The 25,767-nt window shown below is 49.2% G+C and overlaps 3 protein-coding genes and 2 non-coding genes across 5 annotated transcripts; 4 read left to right on the forward strand and 1 right to left on the reverse strand.

The window, feature by feature from the left end:
* Positions 1–10,355: 10,355 nt before the first annotated feature.
* UHO2_10191 lies at positions 10,356–10,470 on the reverse strand. The gene has a single exon (XR_005960699.1). It is a non-coding gene; the product is annotated as a ribosomal RNA (ribosomal RNA).
* A 732-nt stretch (positions 10,471–11,202) lies between these two features.
* On the forward strand, positions 11,203–11,317 carry tRNA-Pro(CGG). Its single transcript has one exon. It is a non-coding gene; the product is annotated as a tRNA-Pro (tRNA).
* A 550-nt stretch (positions 11,318–11,867) lies between these two features.
* UHO2_02929 (uncharacterized protein) lies at positions 11,868–12,687 on the forward strand (the record flags this gene model as incomplete). Its single annotated transcript, XM_041555717.1, has 2 exons — positions 11,868–11,912; positions 12,010–12,687. 2 exons carry the CDS (start codon positions 11,868–11,870, stop codon positions 12,685–12,687), a joined length of 723 nt encoding a protein of 240 aa, XP_041411651.1.
* Positions 12,688–13,108: 421 nt separating this feature from the next.
* UHO2_02930 (putative dihydroorotase) lies at positions 13,109–14,373 on the forward strand (the record flags this gene model as incomplete). The annotated part of the gene is made up of 2 exons (XM_041555718.1): positions 13,109–13,814; positions 13,907–14,373. 2 exons carry the CDS (start codon positions 13,109–13,111, stop codon positions 14,371–14,373), a joined length of 1,173 nt encoding a protein of 390 aa, XP_041411652.1.
* A 3,211-nt stretch (positions 14,374–17,584) lies between these two features.
* Positions 17,585–18,970, forward strand: UHO2_02931 (uncharacterized protein; the record flags this gene model as incomplete). The annotated part of the gene is made up of 2 exons (XM_041555719.1): positions 17,585–18,055; positions 18,143–18,970. The coding sequence occupies 2 exons, from the start codon at positions 17,585–17,587 to the stop codon at positions 18,968–18,970; spliced, it is 1,299 nt and encodes a 432-aa protein (XP_041411653.1).
* Positions 18,971–25,767: the final 6,797 nt, after the last annotated feature.

Raw genomic sequence — 25,767 nt, forward strand, 5'->3', positions numbered from 1 at the left:
GGTAGTGGTGATACAACACACACACTACGATGAGGAGCAACCTGTCAGGGGTCTCGCGCCTGAAACCCAGGTCGGTCTGTCGAGATACTCGGTGACTATCAAACTATGCGACAGCTATTGTCTCGGTATTGGTGACTATCAAGTTGTGCAGTGACAGCAGGTGGCGTTCGTTGTATATACTATTGTAGGTTTTGGCTGACCTCTGTGGACACTCCGTTCAGGGGTAGCTTGGCATGATCAATATCAATGTTATGATGACACCAAGGTCTGGTGTGAGTGTTGATGATGATGAGGTTGATGGTATTGGTGATGAGATTGGTGATGTCGATGATAATGAGGTTGATGGTGTTGGTGATAAGGTTGGTGGCGTCAACATGAGTGTCCAGTGTGTTGACTTGATGCTTGAAGTGATCCCCGGACCGCAGTGGACTACTGCCTTCGGTTCTATCTTGATCTGGACCACTAACCTGCTATGGGCACCTTCGGACGTCAGGTAGTGGTGATACAACACACACACTACGATGAGGAGCAACCTGTCATGGGCCTGGATGCTCAAGAAGCAGGAGGGTCATGGGTTCATATGGAAGGAGCACAGGTATCGAAGACCTAGTCGACACCAGTAGAGAGCATGGTCGTAGTGCAGTCTCCATGGAGACCATGGACTCCTATGGACTCACATGCAAAGGAGGGCCAAGCACAGCCACGAGGAGGACCAAGCTCAAGGAGCAGGCACAGCCACGAGGAGGACCAAGCTCAAGGAGCAGGCACAGCCACGAAGAGGACCAAGCTCAAGGAGCATGCAGATGGTTACCACTCAGGGGCTCGAGAGACAAGAGCCAAAGGAACTGTCACTGATCAAAGGAGGAGGAGCAGTGTCGAAGGAGTCGACACCAGGTCATGAGGAGGAGGAGCAGTGTCGAAGGAGTCGACACAGCTCAAGAGGCACAGGGGTGCCAAGCAGGAGAGGCCCCTGAGCAGTACTCGATGAAGAAGGTACTCTCTGGAGAGAGAGCAGGAGCAGCATCGCTGGCGATGCTGAGAAGAGGTATATAACCATGCTTTCTCATCAATAGGTCGAGTGGATCCTCATCCACTCTACTCACCATAACTAGTTATCACTTCAGCATAAGTATACATTAGTTTCAGTCAGCATAGCAGCAATCTATCAAGGTTGCTCCTCATCGTAGTGTGTGTGTTGTATCACCACTACCTGACGTCCGAAGGCGCCCATAGCAGGTTAGCAGTCCAGATATAGATAGAACCGAAGGCAGTAGTCCACTGCGGTCCGGGGATCACTTCAAGCATCAAGTCAACACACTGGACACTCGTGTTGACGCCACCAACCTTATCACCAACACCATCAACCTCATTATCATTGACATCACCAATCTTATCATCAACACCATCAACCTCATTATCATTGACATCACCAACCTTATCACCAACACCATCAACCTCATTATCATCGACATCACCAATCTCATCACCAACACCATCAACCTCATCATCATCAACACGCACACCAGACCTTGGTGTCATCATAACATTGATATTGATCGTGCCGAGCTACCCCTGAACGGAGTGTCCACAGAGGTCAGCCGAAACCTACGATAGTATATACAACAAACGCCACCTGCTGTCACTGCACAACTTGATAGTCACCGAGTATCTCGAGACAATAGCTGTCGCACAGTTTGATAGTCACCGAGTATCTCGACAGACCGACCTGGGTTTCAGGCGCAAGACCCCTGACACAACCTTGATAGATTGCTGCTATGCTGACTGAAACTAATGTATACTTATGCTGAAGTGATAACTAGTTATGGTGAGTAGAGTGGATGAGGATCCACTTGACCTATGATGATGAGAAAGCATGGTTATATACCTCTTCACAGCATTGCCAGCGACGCTGCTCCTGCTCTCTCTCCAGAGAGTACCTTCTTCATTGAGTGCTGTTCAGGGGCCTCTCCTGCTTGGCACCCCTGTGTCTCTTGAGTGGTGTCGACTCCTTCGACACTGCTCCTCCTCCTCATGACCTGGTGTCGACTCCTTCAACACTGCTCCTCTTCCTTTGACCAGTGACAGTTCCTTTGACTCTTGTCTCTCGAGCCCCTGAGTGGTAACCATCTGCATGCTCCTTGAGCTTGGTCCCCTTCGTGGCTGTGCCTGCTCTGTGAGCTTGGTCCTCCTCATGGCTGTGCCTGGCCTTCCTCGCATATGACTCAGTGCTCCTTTGCATGTGAGTCCGTAGGAGTCCATGGTCTCCATGGAGACTGCACTACGACCATGCTCTCTACTGATCTCGACTAGATCTTCGATACCTGTGCATGCTTCTTGAGCATCCAGGCCCATGACAGTAACCATCTGCATGCTCCTTGAGCTTGGTCCTCCTCGTGGCTATGCCTGGCCTTCCTCGCATATGACTCAGTGCTCCTTTGCATGTGAGTCCATAGGAGTCCATGGTTTCCATGGAGACTGCACTACGACCATGCTCTCTACTGGTATCGACTAGATCTTCGATACCTGTGCTCCTTCCATATGAACCAGTGACCCTCCTGCTTCTTGAGCATCCAGGCCCATGACAAACTCCTCAAACCAGTGCCAAAGCTCACCACCCAGAACTACTATAGCTGGAATGCACATGTAAAGTCTTTCCTCTGATGGGTACCATACGCTATGGAACACCTCGAAGGAACATTTGATGCAAACCATCCCAGATGGAGTTGCTCATTCGATGATGCATTAACAAATGCCCTACGAGGGACCATTGACACCATGGGAGAGTATAATGTAAACTATCTTCTTTTGGACATAATAAGAGAGTACCTCACATTTCATCAAGTCTGGAGCAAGATAGAAGCAAGGTTAGGCAACAATGCCACCAGAACCTCTCGTCAGCTCACTCTGATCACTCAGCTGGGTGACATCAAGATGTTCAATTCCGACATTTGGAAACTCATACAGGAAATCAGGACCATCCAGGCTGAAGGAAGCATCCTGGGAAGACCATTTGCAGATGATACTCTCTTCTCTGCTCTCCAGAAATGCACGATTTGCCACCCAATGTTCAGGGAGATGGTTGCCACCATCCACCAACTCAACTTTGAAGCGCTGGCCATGGCACTTAGCATATGTCAATCAGCATTAGAGAGCATTCCCACCCAGAAGCTTGATCCCCAGCAAGGTCATGCCAGGACAGCAGGTGATGGTGACCAGGACGAATTGGCCCATGAAACTGACAACGATGATGACAGCAAAACTGCCAAGACTGGATACAGATGCCAAAAAATCCAGTGTTTTGTGTGCAGGCAAATCAGTCATGGTGCAGGCAAATGCAATGCCACTGTCACCATTCCCAAAGATTCGCCACTCACCAACTCCAAATAGTAGGATGCTTGGTGCTCCCTCACCCCAAGTTGGAAGAAGAACCCAGAAGAAATGACCTGTTGGATACTGGATTCAGGAGCTAGCTTTCACATGACCAATGACTATAGCACACTCATAAACCCAAGAACCTGCTGAAAATGCATCTACATGGCTGGAAAGGAGGTTCTGGATGCAAGTGCTATAGGAGATCTCTACATATCAACTGCACATGGAGAAACACTACTCCAGAATGTCTTGTATGTTAAGAATCTCAATGTGAATCTATTGTCAACCAACTCATTAATGGATGAGGGAGCACGAGTGACTTTGGACCATGCCGGTGGACAGATACACATGGCAAATGGAACCTCATTCAAAGTGTCAAAGAACAGCAAGCACAGCTTACTAGAGTTACGAAGTGAAGCATGGAAGGAAAATGCAATGACCACATCAGCACAGCCACTCAATGATGTTGATGAAGAGTTTGAACCAATCACAAAGAGGACCACCATTTCCACACAACAACTTTGGCATGAGTGCCTTGGACATCCAGGAAGAGATAAGGCTAAGTCTATTATAAAGAAGATGGGAAGTACCACCCAAATGGATATGGACCCAGATACAGCTCTGACATGTGAGCAGTGTATACAGTCCAAAAGTACAGCTGCAAGGATGAAACAAGGCAGTGGCAAGAGAGCCACTGCACCCCTCAACCTCATGCATATAGATCTGATCATTGATGCATCACATGTGACTGAACACACCTGCATATTGGTGCTCATCGACAATCATAGCAAATATGTTTATGCACAACCATTATTGCAAAAGAGTCAAGCTTTCACAGAGCTCAGGAGAATCATCTCATTCCTTGAGACACAGACCAACAGGAGCCTAAAAGCAATTCGATTGGACCAAGGAACAGAGTGGAGGAGCAATGAAGCCCTTGAATGGTCACAGGACAAAGGAATAGAGTGGCAAACAACAGTGGGATACAATAGCAAACAAAATGGCAGGGTGGAGTGAATGAACAGAAGCTTGAGTGAAAAGATGCATACCTTACTGGTACAATGTGGACTACCAAAGACCTTTTGGCTGTATGCAATCAGGGCAGCAGAATTCAAGATAAACCTTACTCCAAACACTGACAATGAGTTCCCATATGAGATGATGTTCAACAAATCACCTGAATGACTCATGTGACTTCTCTGTGTCTTTGGATGTCTCACTTGGGTAAACATCCCAAAGGCAAAGTGAAACAACAAGAATTTGGACCAATGAGCAGTGGCAGCTATATTCATAGGATACAGCCTAGAATGGAAAGGTTGGCTATTTTATAGTCCAGACTATCGACCAAGCATATTGTCAGGGGTCTCGCGCCTGAAACCCAGGTCGGTCTGTCGAGATACTCGGTGACTATCAAACTGTGTGACAGCTATTGTCTCGGTATCTGTCTCGACGAGCTAGTTGTTCAGCAACTATCAAGTTGCGCAGTGACAGCAGGTGGCATTCATTGTATATACTATTGTAGGTTTCGGCTGACCTCTGTGGACACTCCATTCAGGGGTAGCTTGGCACAATCAATATCAATATGTAGGTTATGATGACACCAAGGTCTGGTGTGAGTGTTGATGATGATGAGGTTGATGGTGTTGGTGATAAGGTTGGTGAGTGTTGATGATGATGAGGTTGATGGTGTTGGTGATAAGGTTGGTGGCATCAACACGAGTGTCCAGTGTGTTGACTGATGCTTGAGGTGATCCCTGGACCGCAGTGGACTACTGCCTTCGGTTCTATCTATATCCAGACTGCTAACCTGCTATAGGGCACCTTTGGACATCAGGTAGTGGTGATACAACACACACACTATGATGAGGAGCAACCTTGATAGATTGCTGCTATGCTGACTGAAAACTAATGAGTACTTATGTTTCTAAAGTATTGACTAGTTATATGGTGAGTAGAGTGGATGAGGATCCACTCGACCTTTGATGATGAGAAAGCGTGGTTATATACCTCTTCGCAGCATCGCCAGCAATGCTGCTCCTGCTCTCTCTCCAGAGAGTACTGTCTTCATCAAGTACTGTTCAGGAGGCCTCTCCTGCTTGCTTGGCACCCCTGTGCCTCTTGAGCTGTGTCGACTCCTTTGACACTGCTCCTCCTCCTTGCTATCCTGCTTGTTTGGCACCCTTGTGCCTCCTGAGTGGTGTCGACTCCTTCGACACTGCTCCTCTTCCTCATGACCTGGTGTCAACTCCTTCGACTCTTGTCTCTCGAGCTCCTGAGTAGTAACCATCTGAGCTTGGTCCTCTTCGTGGCTGTGCCTGCTCCTTGAGCTTGGTCCTCCTCGTGGCTGTGCCTGGCCCTCCTCACATATGGCTTGGCCCTCCTTTGCATGTGAGTCCGTAGGAGTCCATGGTCTCCATGGAGACTGCACTACAACCATGCTCTCTACTGGTCTCGACTAGATCTTCGATACCTGTGCTCCTTCCATATGAACCAGTGACCTGTCATGGGCCTGGATGCTCAAGAAGCAGGGGGGTCACAGGTTCATATGGAAGGAGCACAGGTATCGAAGATCTAGTCGAGACCAGTAGAGAGCATGGTTGTAGTGCAGTCTCCATGGAGACCATGGACTCCTATGGACTCACATGCAAAGGAGGGCCAAGCACAGCCACGAGGAGGACCAAGCTCAAGGAGCAGGCACAGCCACGAAGAGGACCAAGCTCAAGGAGCATGCAGATGGTTACCACTCAGGGACTCGAGAGACAAGAGCCAAAGGAACTGTCACTGATCAAAGGAGAAGGAGCAGTGTCAAAGGAGTCGACACCAGGCCATGAGGAGGAGGAGCAGTGTCGAAGGAGTCGACACAGCTCAAGAGGCACAGGGGTGCCAAGCAGGAGAGGCCCCTGAGCAGTACTCGATGAAGAAGGTGTCAGGGGTCTCGCGCCTGAAACCCAGGTTGGTCTGTCGAGATACTAGGTGACTATCAAACTGTGCGACAGCTATTGTCTCGGTATCGGTGACTATCAAGTTGTGCAGTGACAGCAGGTGGTGTTCGTTGTATATACTATCATAGGTTTCGGCTGACCTCTGTGGACACTCTGTTCAGGGGTAGCTCAGCATGATCAATATCAATGTTATGATGACACCAAGGTCTGGTGTGAGTGTTGATGATGATGAGGTTGATGGTGTTGGTGATGAGGTTGGTGATGTCGATGATAATGATGTTGATGGTGTTGGTGATAAGGTTGGTGGCATCAACACGAGTGTCCAGTGTGTTGACTTGATGCTTGAAGTGATCCCCGGACTGCAGTGGACTACTGCCTTCGGTTCTATCTTGATCCAGACCACTAACCTGCTATGGGCGCCTTCGGATGTCAGGTAGTGGTGATACAACACACACACTATGATGAGGAGCAACCTTGATAGATTGCTGCTATGCTGACTGAAACTAATGTATACTTATGCTGAAGTGATAACTAGTTATATGGTGAGTAGAGTGGATGAGGATCCACTCGACCTATGATGATGAGAAAGCATGGTTATATACCTCTACTCAGCATCGCCAGCGATGCTGCTCCTGCTCTCTCTCCAGAGAGTGCCCTCTTCATCGAGTACTGCTCAGGGGCCTCTCCTGCTTGGCACCCCTGTGCCTCTTGAGCTGTGTCGATTCCTTCGACACTGCTCCTCCTCCTCATGACCTGATGTCAACTCCTTCAACACTGCTCCTCCTCCTCATGACCTGATGTCGACTCCTTCGACACTGCTCCTCCTCCTTTGATCAGTGACAGTTCCTTTGGCTCTTGTCTCTCGAGCCCCTGAGTGGTAACCATCTGCATGCTCCTTGAGCTTGGTCCTCTTCGTGGCTGTGCCTGCTCCTTGAGCTTGGTCCTCCTTGTGGCTGTGCTTGGCCCTCCTTTGCATGTGAGTCCATAGGAGTCCATGGTCTCCATGGAGACTGCACTACGACCATGCTCTCTACTGATCTCGACTAGATCTTCGATACCTGTGCTCCTTCCATATGAACCCGTGACCATCCTGCTTCTTGAGCATCCAGGCCCATGACAGAAGGTACTCTCTGGAGAGAGAGCAGGAGCAGCATCGCTGGCGATGCTGAGTAGAGGTATATAACCATGCTTTCTCATCATCATAGGTCGAGTGGATCCTCATCCACTCTACTCACCATACAACTAGTCAATACTTTAGAAACACAAGTACTCATTAGTTACAGTCAGCATAGCAGCAATCTATCAAGGTTGCTCCTCATCGTAGTGTGTGTGTTGTATCACCACTACCTGACATCTGTAGGCGCCCATAGCAGGTTAGCGGTCCGGATATAGATAGAACCGAAGGCAGTAGTCCACTGCGGTCCAGGGATCACTTCAAGCATCAAGTCAACACACTGGACACTCGTGTTGACACCACCAACCTTATCACCAACACCATCAACCTCATTATCATCGACATCACCAATCTCATCACCAACACCATCAACCTCATCATCATCAACACTCACACCAGACCTTGGTGTCATCATAACATTGATAGTGATCGTGCCGAGCTACCCCTGAATGGAGTGTCCACAGAGGTCAGCCAAAACCTACAATAGTATATACAACGAACACCACCTGCTGTCACTGCACAACTTGATAGTCACCAATACCGAGACAATAGCTGTCGCACAGTTTGATAGTCACCGAGTATCTCGACAGACCGACCTGGGTTTCAGGCGCGAGACCCCTGACATGACCCTCCTGCTTCTTGAGCATCCAGGCCCATGACACATATTCTGGAGTAACTCGGTGAAGTTCATGGAATCCAAACGCTGGTCAGACCGGACCGAGTGGAAACTGATAAAAGTTCAATTGCTGCAAACAATGACAAATGAAGAAGATGCTGAGAACTTGGGTTATTCAGAAGTGAATCTATTTGATGAAATGGACCAGGAACCACAAAATGAGTACATGGACATGGAAATGACTATGAACACAAATGAAGGCCAGGACCTTGAAGGGTGGACAAATGGCAAGTCCTTCGGACTTGCAGCCACAGACAACAAAGGCAAAAGAAACCTAAATCCAACCATCCAAGAGGCAATGGCAGGGCCAGACAAAAGGCTGTGGGAGGAGGCAATGCAAAAAGAACTGGAGGGTTTAGAGGCTATGGGCACATGGGAAATGATGGATCTCCCAATCGGCATGAATACTGTCAACACCAAATGGGTGCTCAAAGTGAAAATGGACACAAACTTGGTGCCCACAAAGTTCAAAGCAAGACTCATTGCAAGGGGTTTCACTCAGAGAGAAGGTGTCAACTATACCGAAATCTTCACACCAGTGGTGCTGATTCAATCAATCAGAGGAGTGTTGGCTGTGGTGGCTGTGCAAGATTGGGAGGTAGATTCAATTGATGTCAAACAAGCATACCTCAACTCAAACTTACAGCACGACGTGTACCTGAAGCCACCAGTCAGAACAAAGATGCCACTGGGAAAGGTCCTCAAGCTAATAAAGGGATTATATGGTTTAAAACAGTCAGGGCAAGAGTGGAACACTGAGATGGACTCACACCTTCAGAGAATGGGTTTTCATTGTATGCCAAGCACACCCTGCTTGTATACAAGAGGAACTGGAGACAACATCACAGTCATCACAGTGTACATTGATGACATGATGATAGCTTCACCAAGTCACAAAGAAGTGGATTGCACCAAGAAGGAGATCATGAATAAGTGGGGAACAGAAGATAATGGGAAGATCAAAGAGTTTATTGGAATCAAAATCACAAGAGACAGGACCCAGAAGAGCATATCTCTTGACCTAACAGCATTTATTAAATCAATGGTAAGCAGATGGTTACAGAAGGAGACCAAGAAATCCTGGATCCTGATGCAAAGCATAACTGCAAGTGCTGGAGGAGAGAGATGTTCACCATCACGAAGCAAAGAATACCAGGAATTGGTAGGACAGCTCTTATGGGTATCCAATACAGTGCAACCAGATATCTCATTCACAGTAGGAGTTTTAGTGCGACACATGACAACTCTGGTCAAAAGAGCATGGCATGCAGCAACCCACACTCTAAAGTACCTAAATCAAATAAGTGAATATCATCTCCAACTAGGAAAGAGAGCAAATATGGAGAAGGAGACAGTAACGACATATACCAATGCAAATTGGGCATCAGACCCCACAAATGGTCAGAGGAGTACATTGGGAGCAATCATGTATCTATATGGGAGCCTGGTGAGTTGGCGATCTCACATGCAAAAATGTGTGGCCCTGTCAGCTGTAGAAGCAGAGTTTGTTGCTGCATCAGAAGCAGCACAGGAGGTGCTGTTCTTTTCATATTTGCTGTGAGACCTGGGTATTGATAACATCAGACCAATACTCTGCACTGACAGCCAAGGATGTATACAGGTGAGTAAGGACCCAGCCAAACACTGGAAGCTTAAACACATCGACATGCATTATTACTTTGTCAGGGAACACATGCAGGAGGGAGACATTCTGATCAAACATGTCAGAACAGCAAACAACTTGGCAGACATTCTCACAAAGCCTTTGAAAGGAGGAGAGACCACATGCCTAGCTCAAGCAATGGGTTTGGTCATGCCAGCAAGGGGGGGAGTTGAAGAGTCACCAGGATAACCAATATGTGAGAAAAGCGAGCAACCAACAGACCAATCCTCTGCATGCATACTAAATTGAGTGGCAACCAATCAGGAGAAGCATATGAAAGGAAAACACCAAGATACTACAAAATGGGCATGACTCAAAAGAGAACAACAAGCCATCTCATAAACAGGATGAAGGTATATATATACACAACCCTGTAGCAATAGCACACAATGAATCTTAAGCATTACATCTACAACACACTAGTACGAAAGAGCTAGAACGTGGCTCAGACGAAGGAGGTGCACGGTATAGCTTCAACTCATCCTAACAGGACAGAGGGGGGGGGGGGGGGGGGGCGCAAAAAAAATAGAACTGCAGCACCTAGGATTCCCGCGTGGTCCCCCACCGCAGTACTGACTAGGCGATACCTTGCTTAACTTCGCAGATCGGACGGGATGCGGTGCTTTCAAGGTTCTATGGCCGCAGATGTAAGGAAACACCAAAGTTATGATTTTGTTGCGTGCTCTGAGCATCGTGCCTAAACGACTTGAAAAGCCTGCGATTGTCATGTGCTTCAACCATGTCCAAGACCTGCCGCTTCAGGTTTAGGCTGTGCGCGGCGTTCAGACTCAGCCGCTTCCTAACCATGCGGTCGGGATGGGCATAGCACAAATGCCAAGCTCTCCACCGCGTGGTTCTTTCCACTATCTGAACGTACGATGGCACAATATCAACATCAACCCGCGCGATCTGAAGGTCTGTTCTGTGTTGCCACCTGGATCAACAGGTCTCGACATTTTCAACTCAAACGGTGTTCCTCCTAGCCACGCTCACATTGGTCCTTCCTTCCAGCCGATCGTTCCTCTTTTCAACATCGTCGTTTGTCTTCCAGACAGCTTTGCTCGCACTCTTGTCCGTGCAGGCCACTTTGCCTGATCTCCTCTGTGAACGGCACTGATACGGTGGTTGTAATTTGTACAAATGCTTGCAATCCTCACGATATGTCACACGTTCTCTTTGCGCCTCTTCGCGGAGACTTGCTTTTCATCTAGCATCACGTTGTCATTTTGTGTCCTCGTCTGAAGCATCTCTGACAAAATTGAGCTGAGTCAAGACTCTTGACCGGCTTACAACAATGAGAAGCCTCCTTCGGAGGTCATCGGTGACAGCGACACTGTATATGTACACAAAGGCTGAACTTGTTAAATTAAAGAGAGGTTGCTTCGTCCAGTGGTAGGATACCTCTTTCGGGCAATACCCAGTGTGGCATCACACTTGCAAAAAGAGGCTCTAAATAGAGGTGGTCGCGGGTTCGAATCCCGTAGTAGCCCTCGAATCGAAACATTTTGCCAATTTTTTTGGCAGCCAGGAAGAGGAAATTCGGAGGCAAGCGTCCTCCCCAAATTTGGAGCAAGATTCATCGAGAGATGGACGAGTTATGGCGATTGTATAGATTTTCGAGACGGTGATTTCTGCAAGCACAGTGATTACCCGGGTACTGATCCGTTCTGCATGCACACAAGAGTTCTCCTTTCATCAAGCTTCTGGGCCATGAACTTTTCTCTGCTTGAGACAAATATGTCGACGTTGTGTGGACGAAGAGCTTTTACACACAAAGGATGCTTGAGTCCGAGGCTCTCGAAAGGCAGCGTTTCTTCCGACCTATGATTGTCAAAAATAGACACAAGAATGGCAGTTGAGTCGCCTTGGCACGCTTCGCTGTGATGCTGTGTGTTGTCGATGTGGAGGTTGACGCTGCGGAAACAAGGCCGGGTTTCTAGAGATACACAAGCAAATACGACGATAATCTCGACATGATGATCCGCCACCAGTTTCATCGGAACATCGACATCGTCCAAGGCACACTCTTTCAAACCCAAGATGAATGCTTTTCCATTGATGCGCACAGTCCCGCAAGTCTGTCGGGTAAGTCTGCTATCTGCAAGGATTCTGTCTCTCTGGCGGCAGTGCAGGCATGCTGATCTCTGACCTTGTGCTTGAACTTTTCGACTCGTGACATCAGGCTGCCTCCATGGCCGAGGCCAGGGTGGGCTTGAGTATGCGCATGCCTCAACAAGTTCGCACATACTACGGAAAGCGCATCGACCCACGACTGCGCTTCGAGGCTGCCAGCCGTAACATCCGACCTCGCGCAGTAGCTGCGTCTGCAACGTCGAGCTCAGGCTCAACAGCACGAATGGTTCTGATGCTCGGAGGTGGCTCTTTGATTGCTGCCGCCGGTCTGAGCGCTTTCGGCTTTCAGAGTGTTCAGTGCGAACCTGCTCGCCCCTACGCAACCGCTTCCACTCCGGTTGTCGTCAAGGATGACACTGCAGTCGCCACGGAACCTCAAAGCATTGTCAACGTGTATCAGCTTTCTTTCGGCACTATTTGCGGTGTCTGCGCTGGCGTCTTCATCAAGAAGGGACTCAAGCTGATCGCCTTCCTTCTAGGTGGCTGTTATGTCCTCCTCCAGTACCTCAACAGCCAAAGGCTGATTGCTGTCAACTGGTCCGCCATCAACTCTCGATACGACAAACTTGTCGGCAGTGCTGCTGGTCCCGAGACCACCAATGTTGGAGGATACTCTGGTAGCACCCTCCAGCGCATCTGGAATAGGACGGCCAACTTTCTCATGGCCGACTTCCAGCCGCGAGCCACCTTCATGGCCGGTCTTGTCCTCGGTCTGCGTCTCGGATAAGCTGCTGTTCAGAGTTCATGATCGACCACTCAAGGATCTGGAAAGCTTTGTATCTAGATCTTCCTCTTACGACGTAGTTCAGTTGATAAAGATATTCTGATTGGCTACCTTACGTGTCAACAACGGCCGTCACAAAAGAGGTTTGTATGTACCGAAGCAGTGTCAGATGCAGTCTAAACCTCGTCTGTCAGCGCCGATGTTGAGCGGCAAGTAGAGCGGCCATATACGCGTTGGATTGATTGGAAAAAGCTGAACCAAAATTGCAGAGTGCGAAAAACAGAAAGCGTGTGCACTCGGCATTTCTTCTCGCTTCTCATTCGTTGCGCCAAAGTGAGGGACGACATGCTTTTGACATCGAGCTGGCTTGCTTGCAACAATCTTTCACCATCATCGTCCTCGTCAATCTCGGTCACTTCCGAACATGTCAGCACAAGAGATCACCGTGCCGGCTCCGGCCGACTTTCACGTGCATCTGCGACAGGGCGAGATGTCGGAACTCGTTACCCCGCACGTCGCCCAAGGTGGAGTATCTCTGGCCTATGTGATGCCCAACCTGGTACCTCCCATCACCTCGGCACAGCAAGCGACGGAATACTTGCAGTCGCTCCAGGCGCTTGCCCCAAAGACCAAGTTCGTTGGCACCTTATACCTCTCTCCTGCCCTGACACCTGCCGAGATCGCAAAGGCAGCACAGAATGGTGTCCGTGGTGTCAAGAGCTACCCTCGCGGTGTGACCACCAACTCGGACAGTGGAATCGAGGACTACGAGAGCTACTACCCGATCTTTGAGGAGATGCAGAAGCACAACATGATTCTCAACTTGCATGGAGAGGTCCCATCGAATGCCGATGTGGGCATCTGCCTCCTAAACGCCGAAGAGAAGTTCTTGACGCACTTGTTCAAGATCCACGGCCAATTCCCAAAACTCAAGATCGTGCTCGAGCATGCGACGACAAGAAAGGCGGTCGAGGCTGTCAAGCAGTGCGGAGACACTGTCGGATGCACTATCACACCCCACCACCTCGAGCTGATTGTAGACGACTGGGCCGGAAAGCCGCTCAACTTCTGCAAGCCGGTTGCAAAGTATCCCGATGACCGACAAGCATTGCGCGAGGTCATTCGTCAAGGTAGGTCAAAGGTCCCAGCAGATTTCAGCTTGAGCTGCGAGCGAGCAAAGATTGACGTTTGCCTTGTTTGAGCCCGCGGTTGCAATCGACAGGACATGCACGCTTCTTCCTTGGCTCGGATTCGGCGCCGCATCCATTGGCCAACAAGTACCCTTCTGCGGTGACCCACGGTGCTCCCGGTATCAAGGCATCATCATCTGGCGGAGAAGAGGTTGAGGCGAGGGGTGTAGTCTCGTGTGGCTGTGCTGCCGGTGTCTACACGTCATCAATCCTTATTCCTCTCTGCGCAACACTGTTGGAAAGCTTCGGTGCACTGGATCAGTTGGCCAGCTACGTTAGTTTGAATGGAAGAAAGTTCTACGGCTACGACGATGCGGAAGAAATGGCTAAAGGGAGGATCAAGCTTCGCAAGGTGGAGAGCGGATGGTCAGCAGCAATCGTTCCTGCAGTATACGTGCATCGCAAATTCCGAGAGGTGGCTGATTGCGATGGAAGCAAGGTGCAAGTGGTACCCTTCTGGGCAGGGAAGCGACTCGGATGGGAAATCGTGCGATCCTAATTGACCTCTGATCTAATCTTGCACTCGACGGCGGGGAGCGATGGGAGATGGACATCTGCCTGTATCTCTGATTGGACCAAGAGCAAGAAAGTAATTGCAGAACAAGGCAAGAGTAACTCAGGTCCGTGCTGATGAACATGTGCGCTCGAGGCTCCAAGTGCCGCATTCTCACGCAAAGCAAGTATTTGGCGACAACGTGCAAGATTGAGTGCGCAAGTGAAACGGTTGTCAGGGAAGAGCATGGCAGAGCGGCAATAGAGTGTTCCGAAAGTCGGTTCAGCTGTTGCCGCCGTGTTCGAGAATGGCAGGATGCTGATGTGTCATGAGGATAGAGGGTGTTATTGTCAGGCGCATATGCCAAGAGAGAGTTAAGGGACTTGATTTCGGAAGTATCATTCGGATGGCTGTGCTCCAGACAACCAAGCTTTTCTCGCATCTTTTCACGGCGTTTTTGAAATTGCAAAGCTTGCTGGGGAAGAGATGAAGTCGGTAGGGTGCCTCCAAACAGTTGGAGAAAGATGCGCACAAGGTACAGAGGCGCAAACGGTGCAGCCCGAATCCTTCCAAGACTCTGCCGCAGAGATGCATTACCGGGCATTTGTCGCTGCTTTGTCTCATTTGCGAGAGTGTGGGAATGCTCGAGAGCAAGGCTGATCTAGCTTGAGCTTGTAAGCACGAGGAGCAGAGCTTGATAGCATCATTGTTGATTCTCAGCGCAATCTTGCACTTGCACGTGCAATCAAGTGATCAGCTTGTCTCGAGGGTGCAAGATTTTCAAGGGTGCAAGATTTCAAGGCTTCAAGGCTGGTGGTGGTTGAGTAAACACTTGACTCGGTGTCAAGTCGGCCTTGTTCGGCCAAGGTTATGGTGGACATATGCTTTTTTGAGTTCAGAGTCTTGCTTGTCCAAAGACGGATGGCTTCCGAACGACAATATAGAATCACGCTCTCAAAGTCAATGCCAAGAAGCAGAGTTTGAGCTTGCTTGCAACCAGTCCCACCTGCGAGACAGCGGACTACCGTGACGCTTTCTTTAAGAGTGTCAAGCTTTTTGTCGACGAGATGAGCGGCAATCTGATAGCATCCAACAAGCATACTCCTTGCTCCAGCAATGTGCAAACTGGTCAATGTCAAAGATCAGAGTGCCTTTGAGATAGATGGCTAGGCTTGCTCCAACATTTCAGAGGCACCGCTGAGCCTGGTTGGTTGCGGGCCGGCTTCAAACTAGACCTCCATCGGAGTCGACGTGCAAGTAGAGTCTTGTCTTGCCTCCTGCTTGCCAAAGACGGTTGTCGAATTCTTTGTCGAGTCGATGAGCAAGTGGGCTGCTCAGAATTGGCCGGCCAAAACAGGCTCTGCCACTTGCTGAAGTTAGAGTAGAGTGCCGCTACCCAATCAGAACAAAACATCAGCATCACGACATTACTTTTCTGCTCGTGCAGGCGTCAGATCTGTGGCATTGTCATTGCAGAGATTGGTGACCAGAGCCAAGTGATGCCATCTCGAACCAAGGCAAGTCAGTGCTAATTGCGCTGGTATGCTTGCAAGCTGAGCCTTTGGCAACGCGACAGAAAAGATCTTCTTTCGGCTCTTCCGCAAGCTTTTCTCTGACTCACTCGGAAACCACGGTCGAGCTTAAGCTTAAATCTAATGTGACAGACGAGTAGTAGACAGTCGCAGCAGCAAACGAAATTCGCCAGGCTGGTGAAAGTTGCAAGCATCGGCTGTTGCCTTTGCTTGTTTTACAGCGACAACTTGTGGTAACGATTGGGTAGTCCCAAAAAAAAAAAAAAAAAAAAAAAAAAAAAAAAAAAAAAAAAAAAAAAAGAAAAAAGAGTAGCATCACACAGCTCTTGCTTCCGAATGGGTTGGGCGAGCGAGTGAAGAGGAGAGGTTGCCAGCTTGGCCCCTGCTAAGCTCAGAATTTGAGAGCTGTTTTGGACAGCAAAGAAAAGCTGGAAAGCCTAAAGCTTCATTCGAGTGCTGCAGAATCGTGGGTCTCGCAGAAGCAAGGTGCAGAATGGTGCGTAGGGACAAGGCTGGCAAAGCGCATCCAACCTAATGAACATCAAAAAAGTTGGCCGAGAGGAATTGAAGCGTTCTCACGGCTCGAAACGAAGTACGGACACCACCGTTGTCCGTTATGCCTCAGCTCACCATGTTTCCTGTCAATTTCAGCTGCTCTTGATGACTTGAGCAGCTTCAGTTGGCAGTCAGCAGATTCAGAGGCTTAGCCATGCACATCCGAACACGCCCACAATGAGCACCGCTCCAAAGAGCGTGGGAACATCTGTTGGCAGATCCGACAAGCTCCGTCGCATCTTACCTTTGCAGCTTCCCGACCTACTCTGGCCCTATCGATAACAATGCTGTTGCTTCCGCTTAGCACTTGCTGCATCGCTATCAGTCAAGACCTCCCACACAGTTGCATTGACACCTGTCGACACACGTCTCGCGCATTGACGATCCGATCCTTTTTTCTTTTTCTTTTTCTTTTTCTTTTTTTTTTCTTTTTTCTTTTTTCTTTTTTCTTTTTTCTTTTTCTTTTCTTTTCCTTTTTCGTTTTTCTTTTTTCCTTCTTTGTTACTGTGATGATTTCTTGATTTCTTTTTCCCTTTTTCTTTCTGGGCCTCTCTGGCGGGACAAACAAAGTGCATTGCACCGTCGCCCTCTTGGCATGGCTTGCAGAAAGGAATGAAACTCGAGTCCGATTGTCTTCTCTTTGCATCATTCTTCAGAAAGGATCTGGGGAAGTGCGATGGGACAGCGTTGCTTCCGCTTATGAGCTCGAAATGCCATCTTGTCTACATGGCAGTATGCACCTCGTTCCGGTGTGCTAGAGATATCCTCTCATGTCTCCTGCTTTACCAGGTTGCTCCAATCTTCCGAGTCTACGCCTTCTGCTGCGCACCAAACAGCGGCATAGGCTAGCTCCACATCTTCCAGCTTATAAAGACCCTCATCGCATGTTTGCTTCTGAACCGAGCTACAAACTACCTGTCATTCCCACCCAGTTCCTGAGCACGCGCCAAGACGACACATACTCTTGTCGCCAACTGCACATTGCAGAGCGTTCCGATCCCTTAGCTCATCATACTGCATTCCAGGCCATCTTTCTAGGCGCCTCCCTCCTTGCTCCAGCGCGTATCATCATCTTGTTAAGCACCTAGCACGTCATGTACCTCTCTCAGCCACGGGATCTGATGACCTCGATGTCAGCAGGATGCTCGCGAAGCACCACCTTCTTACCCATCCCCGACAGTCTTGCTCCATTGCCACCTTTCCGAAACGGCAACCTGAACGACAATCGCCGATCACTCGACTTTGACTCGTATTCGCTCCAGTCTCCCCCAGAAGGCGACTACGATCCAATGCATGACTTTTCTCCGACACGCTTTGGCCATCCTGCAACGCTCGTCTCGCCTGATCCTTATGCTCACGCGATGACAACTTCTGAAGGTCGTTCCATGTCCCGCTTGTTTCGATCACAGCACTTTCAGGAGGTGTGGGACAAGCTCGATCCGGGAAGTGTCGAAACGAGGCCTCCTCATCCATACACCGAACTCATCAAGCTCTGTATTCTCAAGCGACATGAGGGCAAGCTCACTCTCATTCAGCTCTACCACGATCTTGAAGCAAAGTTCCCACATTTTGCTGCCTCGCCCAAGGGGGCTGGCTGGAAAGTAAGTATAACCGCTCTCCTCCTTAACCATTTCTCCCTTTCTTGCTCCATCAAGCCGCTGACGCGCCGCTTCTCTTCACCTCCACAGAACACTCTTCGACACAACCTCTCCACCCAGCCATACTTCATCAAGCTAGAGCGAGAGCATGGCCAGCTTGGCAAGGGCCACTATTGGGCATACTGTCCCGATCTCGAAAAGCCTACTTCACTGGCTCAGAGCTCCATCGTCCAGCTATCTTCATTGTGGCCACCCTCAGCGAGCGCCTCATCCCTTTCCCCACCCGATGAGGGCACACACACCCTCTCCAGCGCGACAGAGTTTCAACGTGGTCCAGAGCCATACAGACGACATGGCGAGGCCAGCTCTCTGCCTCGCTACAGAGTTGCCGAGGGTACCAGAGAGTCCTATGACCTCCCCAATCCCTATCGCAGATCCATGCACGAGCATCATCGAGCCGGAGTACCTCGAACCACTTCTTCCAGCATTCATGCACGTCGACTCTCCAGCCCAGTCCGCAACCTTCGCCCCCTAGAAGATCGCGAAATGAGAACCGTATCTTCTCGCATCACTAGGCTGCGATCAGCAACCATCTCGACCTTGTCCAGACCCTCGCCAGTCGCTCTTACTCCACCGGCAGGATACGAACACAGACGGCCTTCGCTGCACTATCCATCCAGCTCCTCTTCCATCTCTCCATACGAAGAGGTCCTTGATCGCGACGATGACGAGCTTATGCGACCCTCGTTGCCAGACCTACCAGCTGCACCGGCACGAAGTCTAAGTGACTGGTATCTCAACAACCCCATTCCGAGGCGTATGTCTTCTGCCAGCTCTGCCGGGTCTAGTGCTCATTCGAGGCATGCGCGCAGCTCGACGCCTCGCCCCTTCCAGTCCTTCATGTTGCCTGAAACATAACTCGACATCAAACGTTGAGCTGCACAGCTGCTGCTACCTCATCTACAAGTCTTCTTCGCTTCGCCCTCTCTCGCCTTGCACTCAATACACCAACATTCTGTGTCTCGCTTCATATCCCTCACAACACAAACGTTCACAGACATCTTCGAAAAATGAGACTTGACAGAAAGATCTGATAATAAAAATCACGTGACCTTCTTCTTCGCTCTAACATTTACATCAACCTCGCTCACCGTCGTTACTCGTCATCACCCACCACCATTGCTCATCGTCACCCACCACCGTTGTTCAGATCCTCGTCAACACCCTCCTATCCCTATTGTGATAGCACGCAATCCTCTCTATCGCTTCATTTCACATACCCACACACTGACCATCGGTAGAGACATATATATTTGGCATTCTTGAGGAATACACAAGCGAGCAGCAGCGAGACAGACAGCAATCGCGATGATGATTGAGAGCAACTAGCTACCAGGCAATGAAAAGCATATTATCCCTCCCCATGACTAGTGTGTGGGTGCCTGGAATGAATGAAGTGACATGTATGATTGCGTGCTATCACAATAGGGGCAAGGGGGTGTTGACGTGCATCTGAGTAGCCTTGGTGGGTGATGATGAGTGACGACGCTGAGCGCGGTTGGCGAACATGTTAGAGCGAAATGTTGAGGTCATGTGTTTTCACTCTCTCCACTTCCCTCTAACATTTTCGCCAACCTCGCTCACCGTCATTGCTCATCATCACCCACCACTGTTACTCATCATCACCCACCACCATTGCTCAGATCCGCATCATAACTGTCAGCGGTTGCACGCCTGAAACCCAATTTCGGTGGTTCCGGTTGATATCGGTGAGATCAATCAAGTAAGCTCCTTTCGAACTGTTTCAGTGAAAGGAATCAGAAGGCTCACTTCTGATTGGTTTTGACTGACTGCCATGAACACTCTGTTCAGAGGCTATGTGGTACAATCGTAGATGTTATTGTCTTGCTAATGTTATTGTCTTGCTGATGCTATACCTAGATATAATAGATCATCGTCTGTGACAGCACAAGTGTTCGTAATGCTGACAGACGTTTAATGATGAAGGAACGTATCTGTACCGCAATAGTGTATTGCCTACAGATGGAGAGAGACTGGACCACAGTGAAGAACACTGCCTACTGTCATGGGACCGGATGCGCAGAAGCAGAAGTCATATGAGGAGGAGCGCAGGAATCGAGGATTGGGCAAATCGAGGGTTTTACAACAGAGTTCATTGAGAGATGTAGTAGAGAGGCGCTGTCAGAGGTCGTGTGCCCAAAACCTGATATCTGTAATAGAAACATGTCTATTATGAATCCTGTTGGGATATGTGACAATGCTAGAGGTATTATGATTCTTGTTGAGATATGTAGTAGAGACACCTCTATTACTTTTCTCACCTGAAGATGCAGCAATGGTTTTGCTATTGCAGGTTTTGACTAACCACTGTGGACACTCCATCCAGAGGTAGCTCAGCACAATCAATAACTTGAATGTATTGCAGGACACCAAGGTCTGGTGTGATTGAGATAGTTGATGTTGTTGACATGAGTGTCCAGTGTGTTGACTGAGTGCTTAAGGTGATCCCCAGACCACAGTGGATGACTGCCTTCAGTTCTATCTTTATCTGGACTGCTGGTTTGCTATGAACTGCCTTTGGATGTCAGTGAGCAGTGATACAACACATGCATTACAAGGGAAGCAATCTACTTGATTGCAACTTTGCTGACTGAAACTAATGTATACTTGTGCTAAGTGATAACTAGTTGTGTATGGTGTAGAGTGGATGAGGATCCACTCAACCACTTATGATGAGACAGCATGGTTTATATATCTTTGCAGTGTTGCCTGCAACTCTGCTCTGGCCCTTTCTCTCCAGAGGGCACTATCTTTGTCAAGTACTGTGGCAGAGGTCTTTTACCAATGCACCACCCCACTGCTGAGCACTGCTTCTCCTGCTCCTGAGTACAGGAGAGTCAGTATCATCTCGTTGCTGATAGGGGTCACCCCACTTCATCCAAATGACAATGCACCCCCCCCCCCCCTTCGTCCATCCACCTCCTGATTTCGTCCCCCATCTCCTCACACTGATTTCATCGTTGTGGAGAGTGTCACGGGTCTGAATGCGCTGGAAGCAGGAAGATCCATCGATTCATATGAAGGGAGCACAGGAATCAAGGAATTGGGCAGATCGTAGGATTTGCAGCAGAGTTCACTGAGATCTGTAGTAGAGACAGCTCTATTACAGATCTCACCTAGATTGGTGTGAGCAAAGTTGATATCATGAATCCCACCAGAATCTGCAGTAAGCATGATCATATGGCAAATTCCACAGAGTTCTGTGGCAAAGACAGTCATATGGTGAACTTCACATGTGAAGGAGGACCAAGCATTGCCAAGAAGGGGACCAAGCTCAGAAGCATGCAGCTGGTTACCACTCAGAGGGTCACAAGACAAAGACCAGGAGAACCATTGCCAGTGGGAGGAAGAAGAGTTGTGACAAGGACACTAGCAAACAGGTTATGAGGAGGAAGAGCAGTGTTGAGGGAATCGATACCTAGTTCAAAGAAGGACAGATAGGAGGGACAAGGAGGAGGGGCAGTGTCACAGGCAATGCTGCAGGCATGGTATATAACCATGCTCCTCATCGCAACAAGTGAGTGGATTGCCATCCACTCTACACCATATCAACTAGTTAATACTTCAAGCATAAGTACATATTAGTTTCAGTCAGCTTAGTCACAATCAAGTAGATTGCCTCTCATTGTAGTGCATGTGTTGTATCACTGCTCACTGACATCCGAAGGTGGTTCATAGCAAACCAGTGGTCTGGATTCAAGATAGAACTGAAGGCAGTAGTCCACTGCAGTCCAGGGATCACCTCAAGCAATAGTCGACACACTGGACACTCATGTCAACACCACCAAGCATTCATACTCACACCAGACCTTGGTGTCAGTACAGTTCATATCATTATTGATTGTGCTGAGCTACCTCTGGATGGAGTGTCCACAGTGGTCAGTTGAAATCTGCAATAGCACAACCCCAATCACAGATTTGAGTGAGTAAAGTCATAAGGACATCACTATGGCATAACTTGATGAGAATTGTAATACTACATATACAATCACATATCTCGACAGGATCTGTAATAGAAGTGGTCCTACTACAGATCTCAGGTTTCAGGTGCGCAACCTCTGACAGAGAGTCCCTACCTCATCTGGTGGCAACCCTGAATGTCCTTGCCACTTAGTTTATACTGAATCTGTTGTATGATTGTCCTTGCCCCTCATCTCCATGGAACATGTCATACAATCTTTGTTACTACAGATCCTGGTGTAATTTGTGATACCATCTTGGCTCATGCTGATCTTGGTGAGATCTGCCATAGAGCTGTTTCTTCCACAGATCTTGGTGAACTCTTCTGCAAGTCCCATGATCTGCCTGATCCCTCGATTCCTGTGCTACCTTCATATGAATCGACAGATCCTCCTGCTTCCTGCGCATCCAGGCCCATGACAGGCGCTATGACAGATCTTGCCCAGTTCGGCAGGAGCAGAGATTGTACCACGAATCCTGCCAGGATCTGTAGTATCATGATCATATGATAGATCTTGTGGAAACTGGCAAAAGGACACCAGGTCCACAGGCCTCACAACAGAACAGGTGGCAAGGACATCTGGGTCTGCCACTCAGATGAAGCAGGGGCCTGCAAATTGATGAACTCAGGGCAGGAGAATGGGTGAGATGGTAGGGGGGTGCAAGTCACCACTCAGATGAAGTGGGGAGGGCCCCTATTGATAATGAAGCAGCACAAGGACCTTCCATCCACAAGAAGTAAGGGAAGCCATGCTAAAGAACGGCATTGTAAGGCAGGCAGGCTGTCAGGGGTCTCGCGCCTGAAACCCAGGTCGGTCTGTCGAGATACTCGGTGACTATTAAACTGTGTGACAGCTATTGTCTCGGTATCGGTGACTATCAAGTTGTGCAGTGACAGCAGGTGGCGTTTGTTGTATATACTATCGTAGGTTTCGGCTGACCTCTGTGGACACTCCGTTCAGGGGTAGCTCGGCACGATCAATATCAATGTTATGATGACACCAAGGTCTGGTGTGGGTGTTGACGATGATGAGGTTGATGGTGTTGGTGATGAGATTGGTGATGTCGATGATAATGAGGTTGATGGTGTTGATGATAAGATTGGTGATGTCAATGATAATGAGGTTGATGGTGTTGGTGATAAGGTTGGTGGCGTCAACACGAGTGTCCAGTGTGTTGACTTGATGCTTTGAAGTGATCCCCGGACTGCAGTGGACTACTGCCTTCGGTTCTATCTATATCCGGACCGCTAACCTGCTATGGGCGCCTTCGGACGTCAGGTAGTGGTGATACAACACACACACTACGATGAGGAGCAACCTTGATAGATTGCTGCTATGCTGACTGTAACTAATGAGTACTTGTGTTTCTAAAGTATTGACTAGTTGTATGGTGAGTAGAGTGGATGGGGATCCACTCGACCTATGATGATGAGAAAGCATGGTTATATACCTCTTCACAGCATTGCCAGCGATGCTGCTCCTGCTCTCTCTCCAGAGAGTACCTTCTTCATCGAGTACTGCTCAGGGGCCTCTCCTGCTTGGCACCCCTGTGCCTCTTGTCGACACTGCTCCTCCTCCTCATGACCTGGTGTCGACTCCTTCGACACTGCTCCTCCTCCTTTGATCAGTGACAGTTCCTTTGGCTCTTGTCTCTCGAGCCCCTGAGTGGTAACCATCTGCATGCTCCTTGAGCTTGGTCCTCTTCGTGGCTGTGCCTGCTCCTTGAGCTTGGTCCTCCTCGTGGCTGTGCTTGGCCCTCCTTTGCATGTGAGTCCATAGGAGTCCATGGTCTCCATGGAGACTGCACTACGACCATGCTCTCTACTGGTGTCGACTAGGTCTTCGATACCTGTGCTCCTTCCATATGAACCCATGACCCTCCTGCTTCTTGAGCATCCAGGCCCATGACACAGGCCTGCTAGGAGGGAGAGTCGAGAGGAGGAGGAGCAGTGTAGGAGGAAACCACATAGGGTAAGGGCAGTGTCGCTGGCGACACTGCAAGGACATCTATATAAAGCACACTTGCTCCTCATTGTAGTAGTTGAGTGGATCCCCATCCACTCTGTCAGAGGTCACGCACCTGAAACCCAAAATCTGTAGTAGAAAGACAATTACTACTGATCCTATCAAGATCTGTGGTAAAAGGCCTTTATTAGTATTCTTGCAGAAATCTATCATAGAAGCCTTCTATGACTTTTCTCGCTCAAATATGTGGTAGCTCACAGGTGTCATGGGCCTGAATGCTCAAGAAGCAGGAGGGTCACTGGTTCATATGGTAGGAGCACAGGTGTCAGAGATCTAGTCGATACCAGTGGTGAGCATGGTTGTAGTGCAGTCTCCATGGAGACCATGGACTCCTACAGACTCACATGCAAAGGAGGACTGGGCCCATATGCGAGGAGGGCCAGGCACAGCCACGAAGAGGACCAAGCTCAAGGAGCATGCAGACGGTTGTCATGGGCCCGAATGCTCAAGGAGCAGGAGGGTCACTGGTTCATATGGAAGGAGCACAGGTATCGAAGATCTAGTCGATACCATTAGAGAGCATGGTTGTAGTGCAGTCTCCATGGAGACCATGGACTCCTACGGACTCACATGCAAAGGAGGACTGGGCCCATATGCGAGGAGGGCCAGGCACAGCCACGAAGAGGACCAAGCTCAAGGAGCAGGCACAGCCACGAAGAGGACCAAGCTCAAGGAGCATGCAGATGGTTACCACTCAGGGGCTCGAGAGACAAGAGCCAAAGGAACTGTCACTGATCAAAGGAGGAGGAGCAGTGTCGAAGGAGTCGACACCAGGTCATGAGGAGGAGGAGCAGTGTCGACAAGAGGCACAGGGGTGCCAAGCAGGAGAGGCCCCTGAGCAGTACTCGATGAAGAAGGTACTCTCTGGAGAGAGAGCAGGAGCAGCATCGCTGGCGATGCTGAGGAGAGGTATATAACCATGCTTTCTCATCATCATAGGTCGAGTGGATCCTCATCCACTCTACTCACCATACAACTAGTCAATACTTTAGAAACATAAGTACTCATTAGTTACAGTCAGCATAGCAGCAATCTATCAAGGTTGCTCCTCATTGTAGTGTGTGTGTTGTATCACCACTACCTGATGTCTGAAGGCGCCCATAGCAGGTTAGTGGTCTGGATATAGATAGAACCGAAGGCAGTAGTCCACTGCAGTCCGGGGGTCACTTTAAGCATCAAGTCAACACACTGGACACTCGTGTTGACACCACCAACCTTATCACCAACACCATCAACCTCCTTATCATCAACACTCACCAACCTTATCACCAATGACATCAACCTCATCATCATCAACACTCACACCAGACCTTGGTGTCATCATAACCGAAGCATTGATATTGATCATGCCAAGCTACCCCTGAACGGACTGTCCACAGAGGTCAGCCGAAACCTACGATAGTATATACAACGAACGCCACCTGCTGTCACTGCACAACTTGATAGTCACCAATACCGAGACAATAGCTGTCACACAGTTTGATAGTCACCAAGTATCTCGACAGACCGACCTGGGTTTCAGGTGCGAGACCCCTGACATTAGAGTGGATCGTTCAAGCAGCTCCTCATGATCACCATGACGGACCCAGACCTCAACAATAAGCTTGATAGACTACTCACTCTATTGGAAGCACAGCTAGAGCTTAC

Source organism: Ustilago hordei (genome assembly GCF_900519145.1).
Source record: "Ustilago hordei strain Uho2 genome assembly, contig: UHO2_contig_04, whole genome shotgun sequence".
Taxonomy (NCBI): Eukaryota; Fungi; Basidiomycota; class Ustilaginomycetes; order Ustilaginales; family Ustilaginaceae; genus Ustilago; species Ustilago hordei.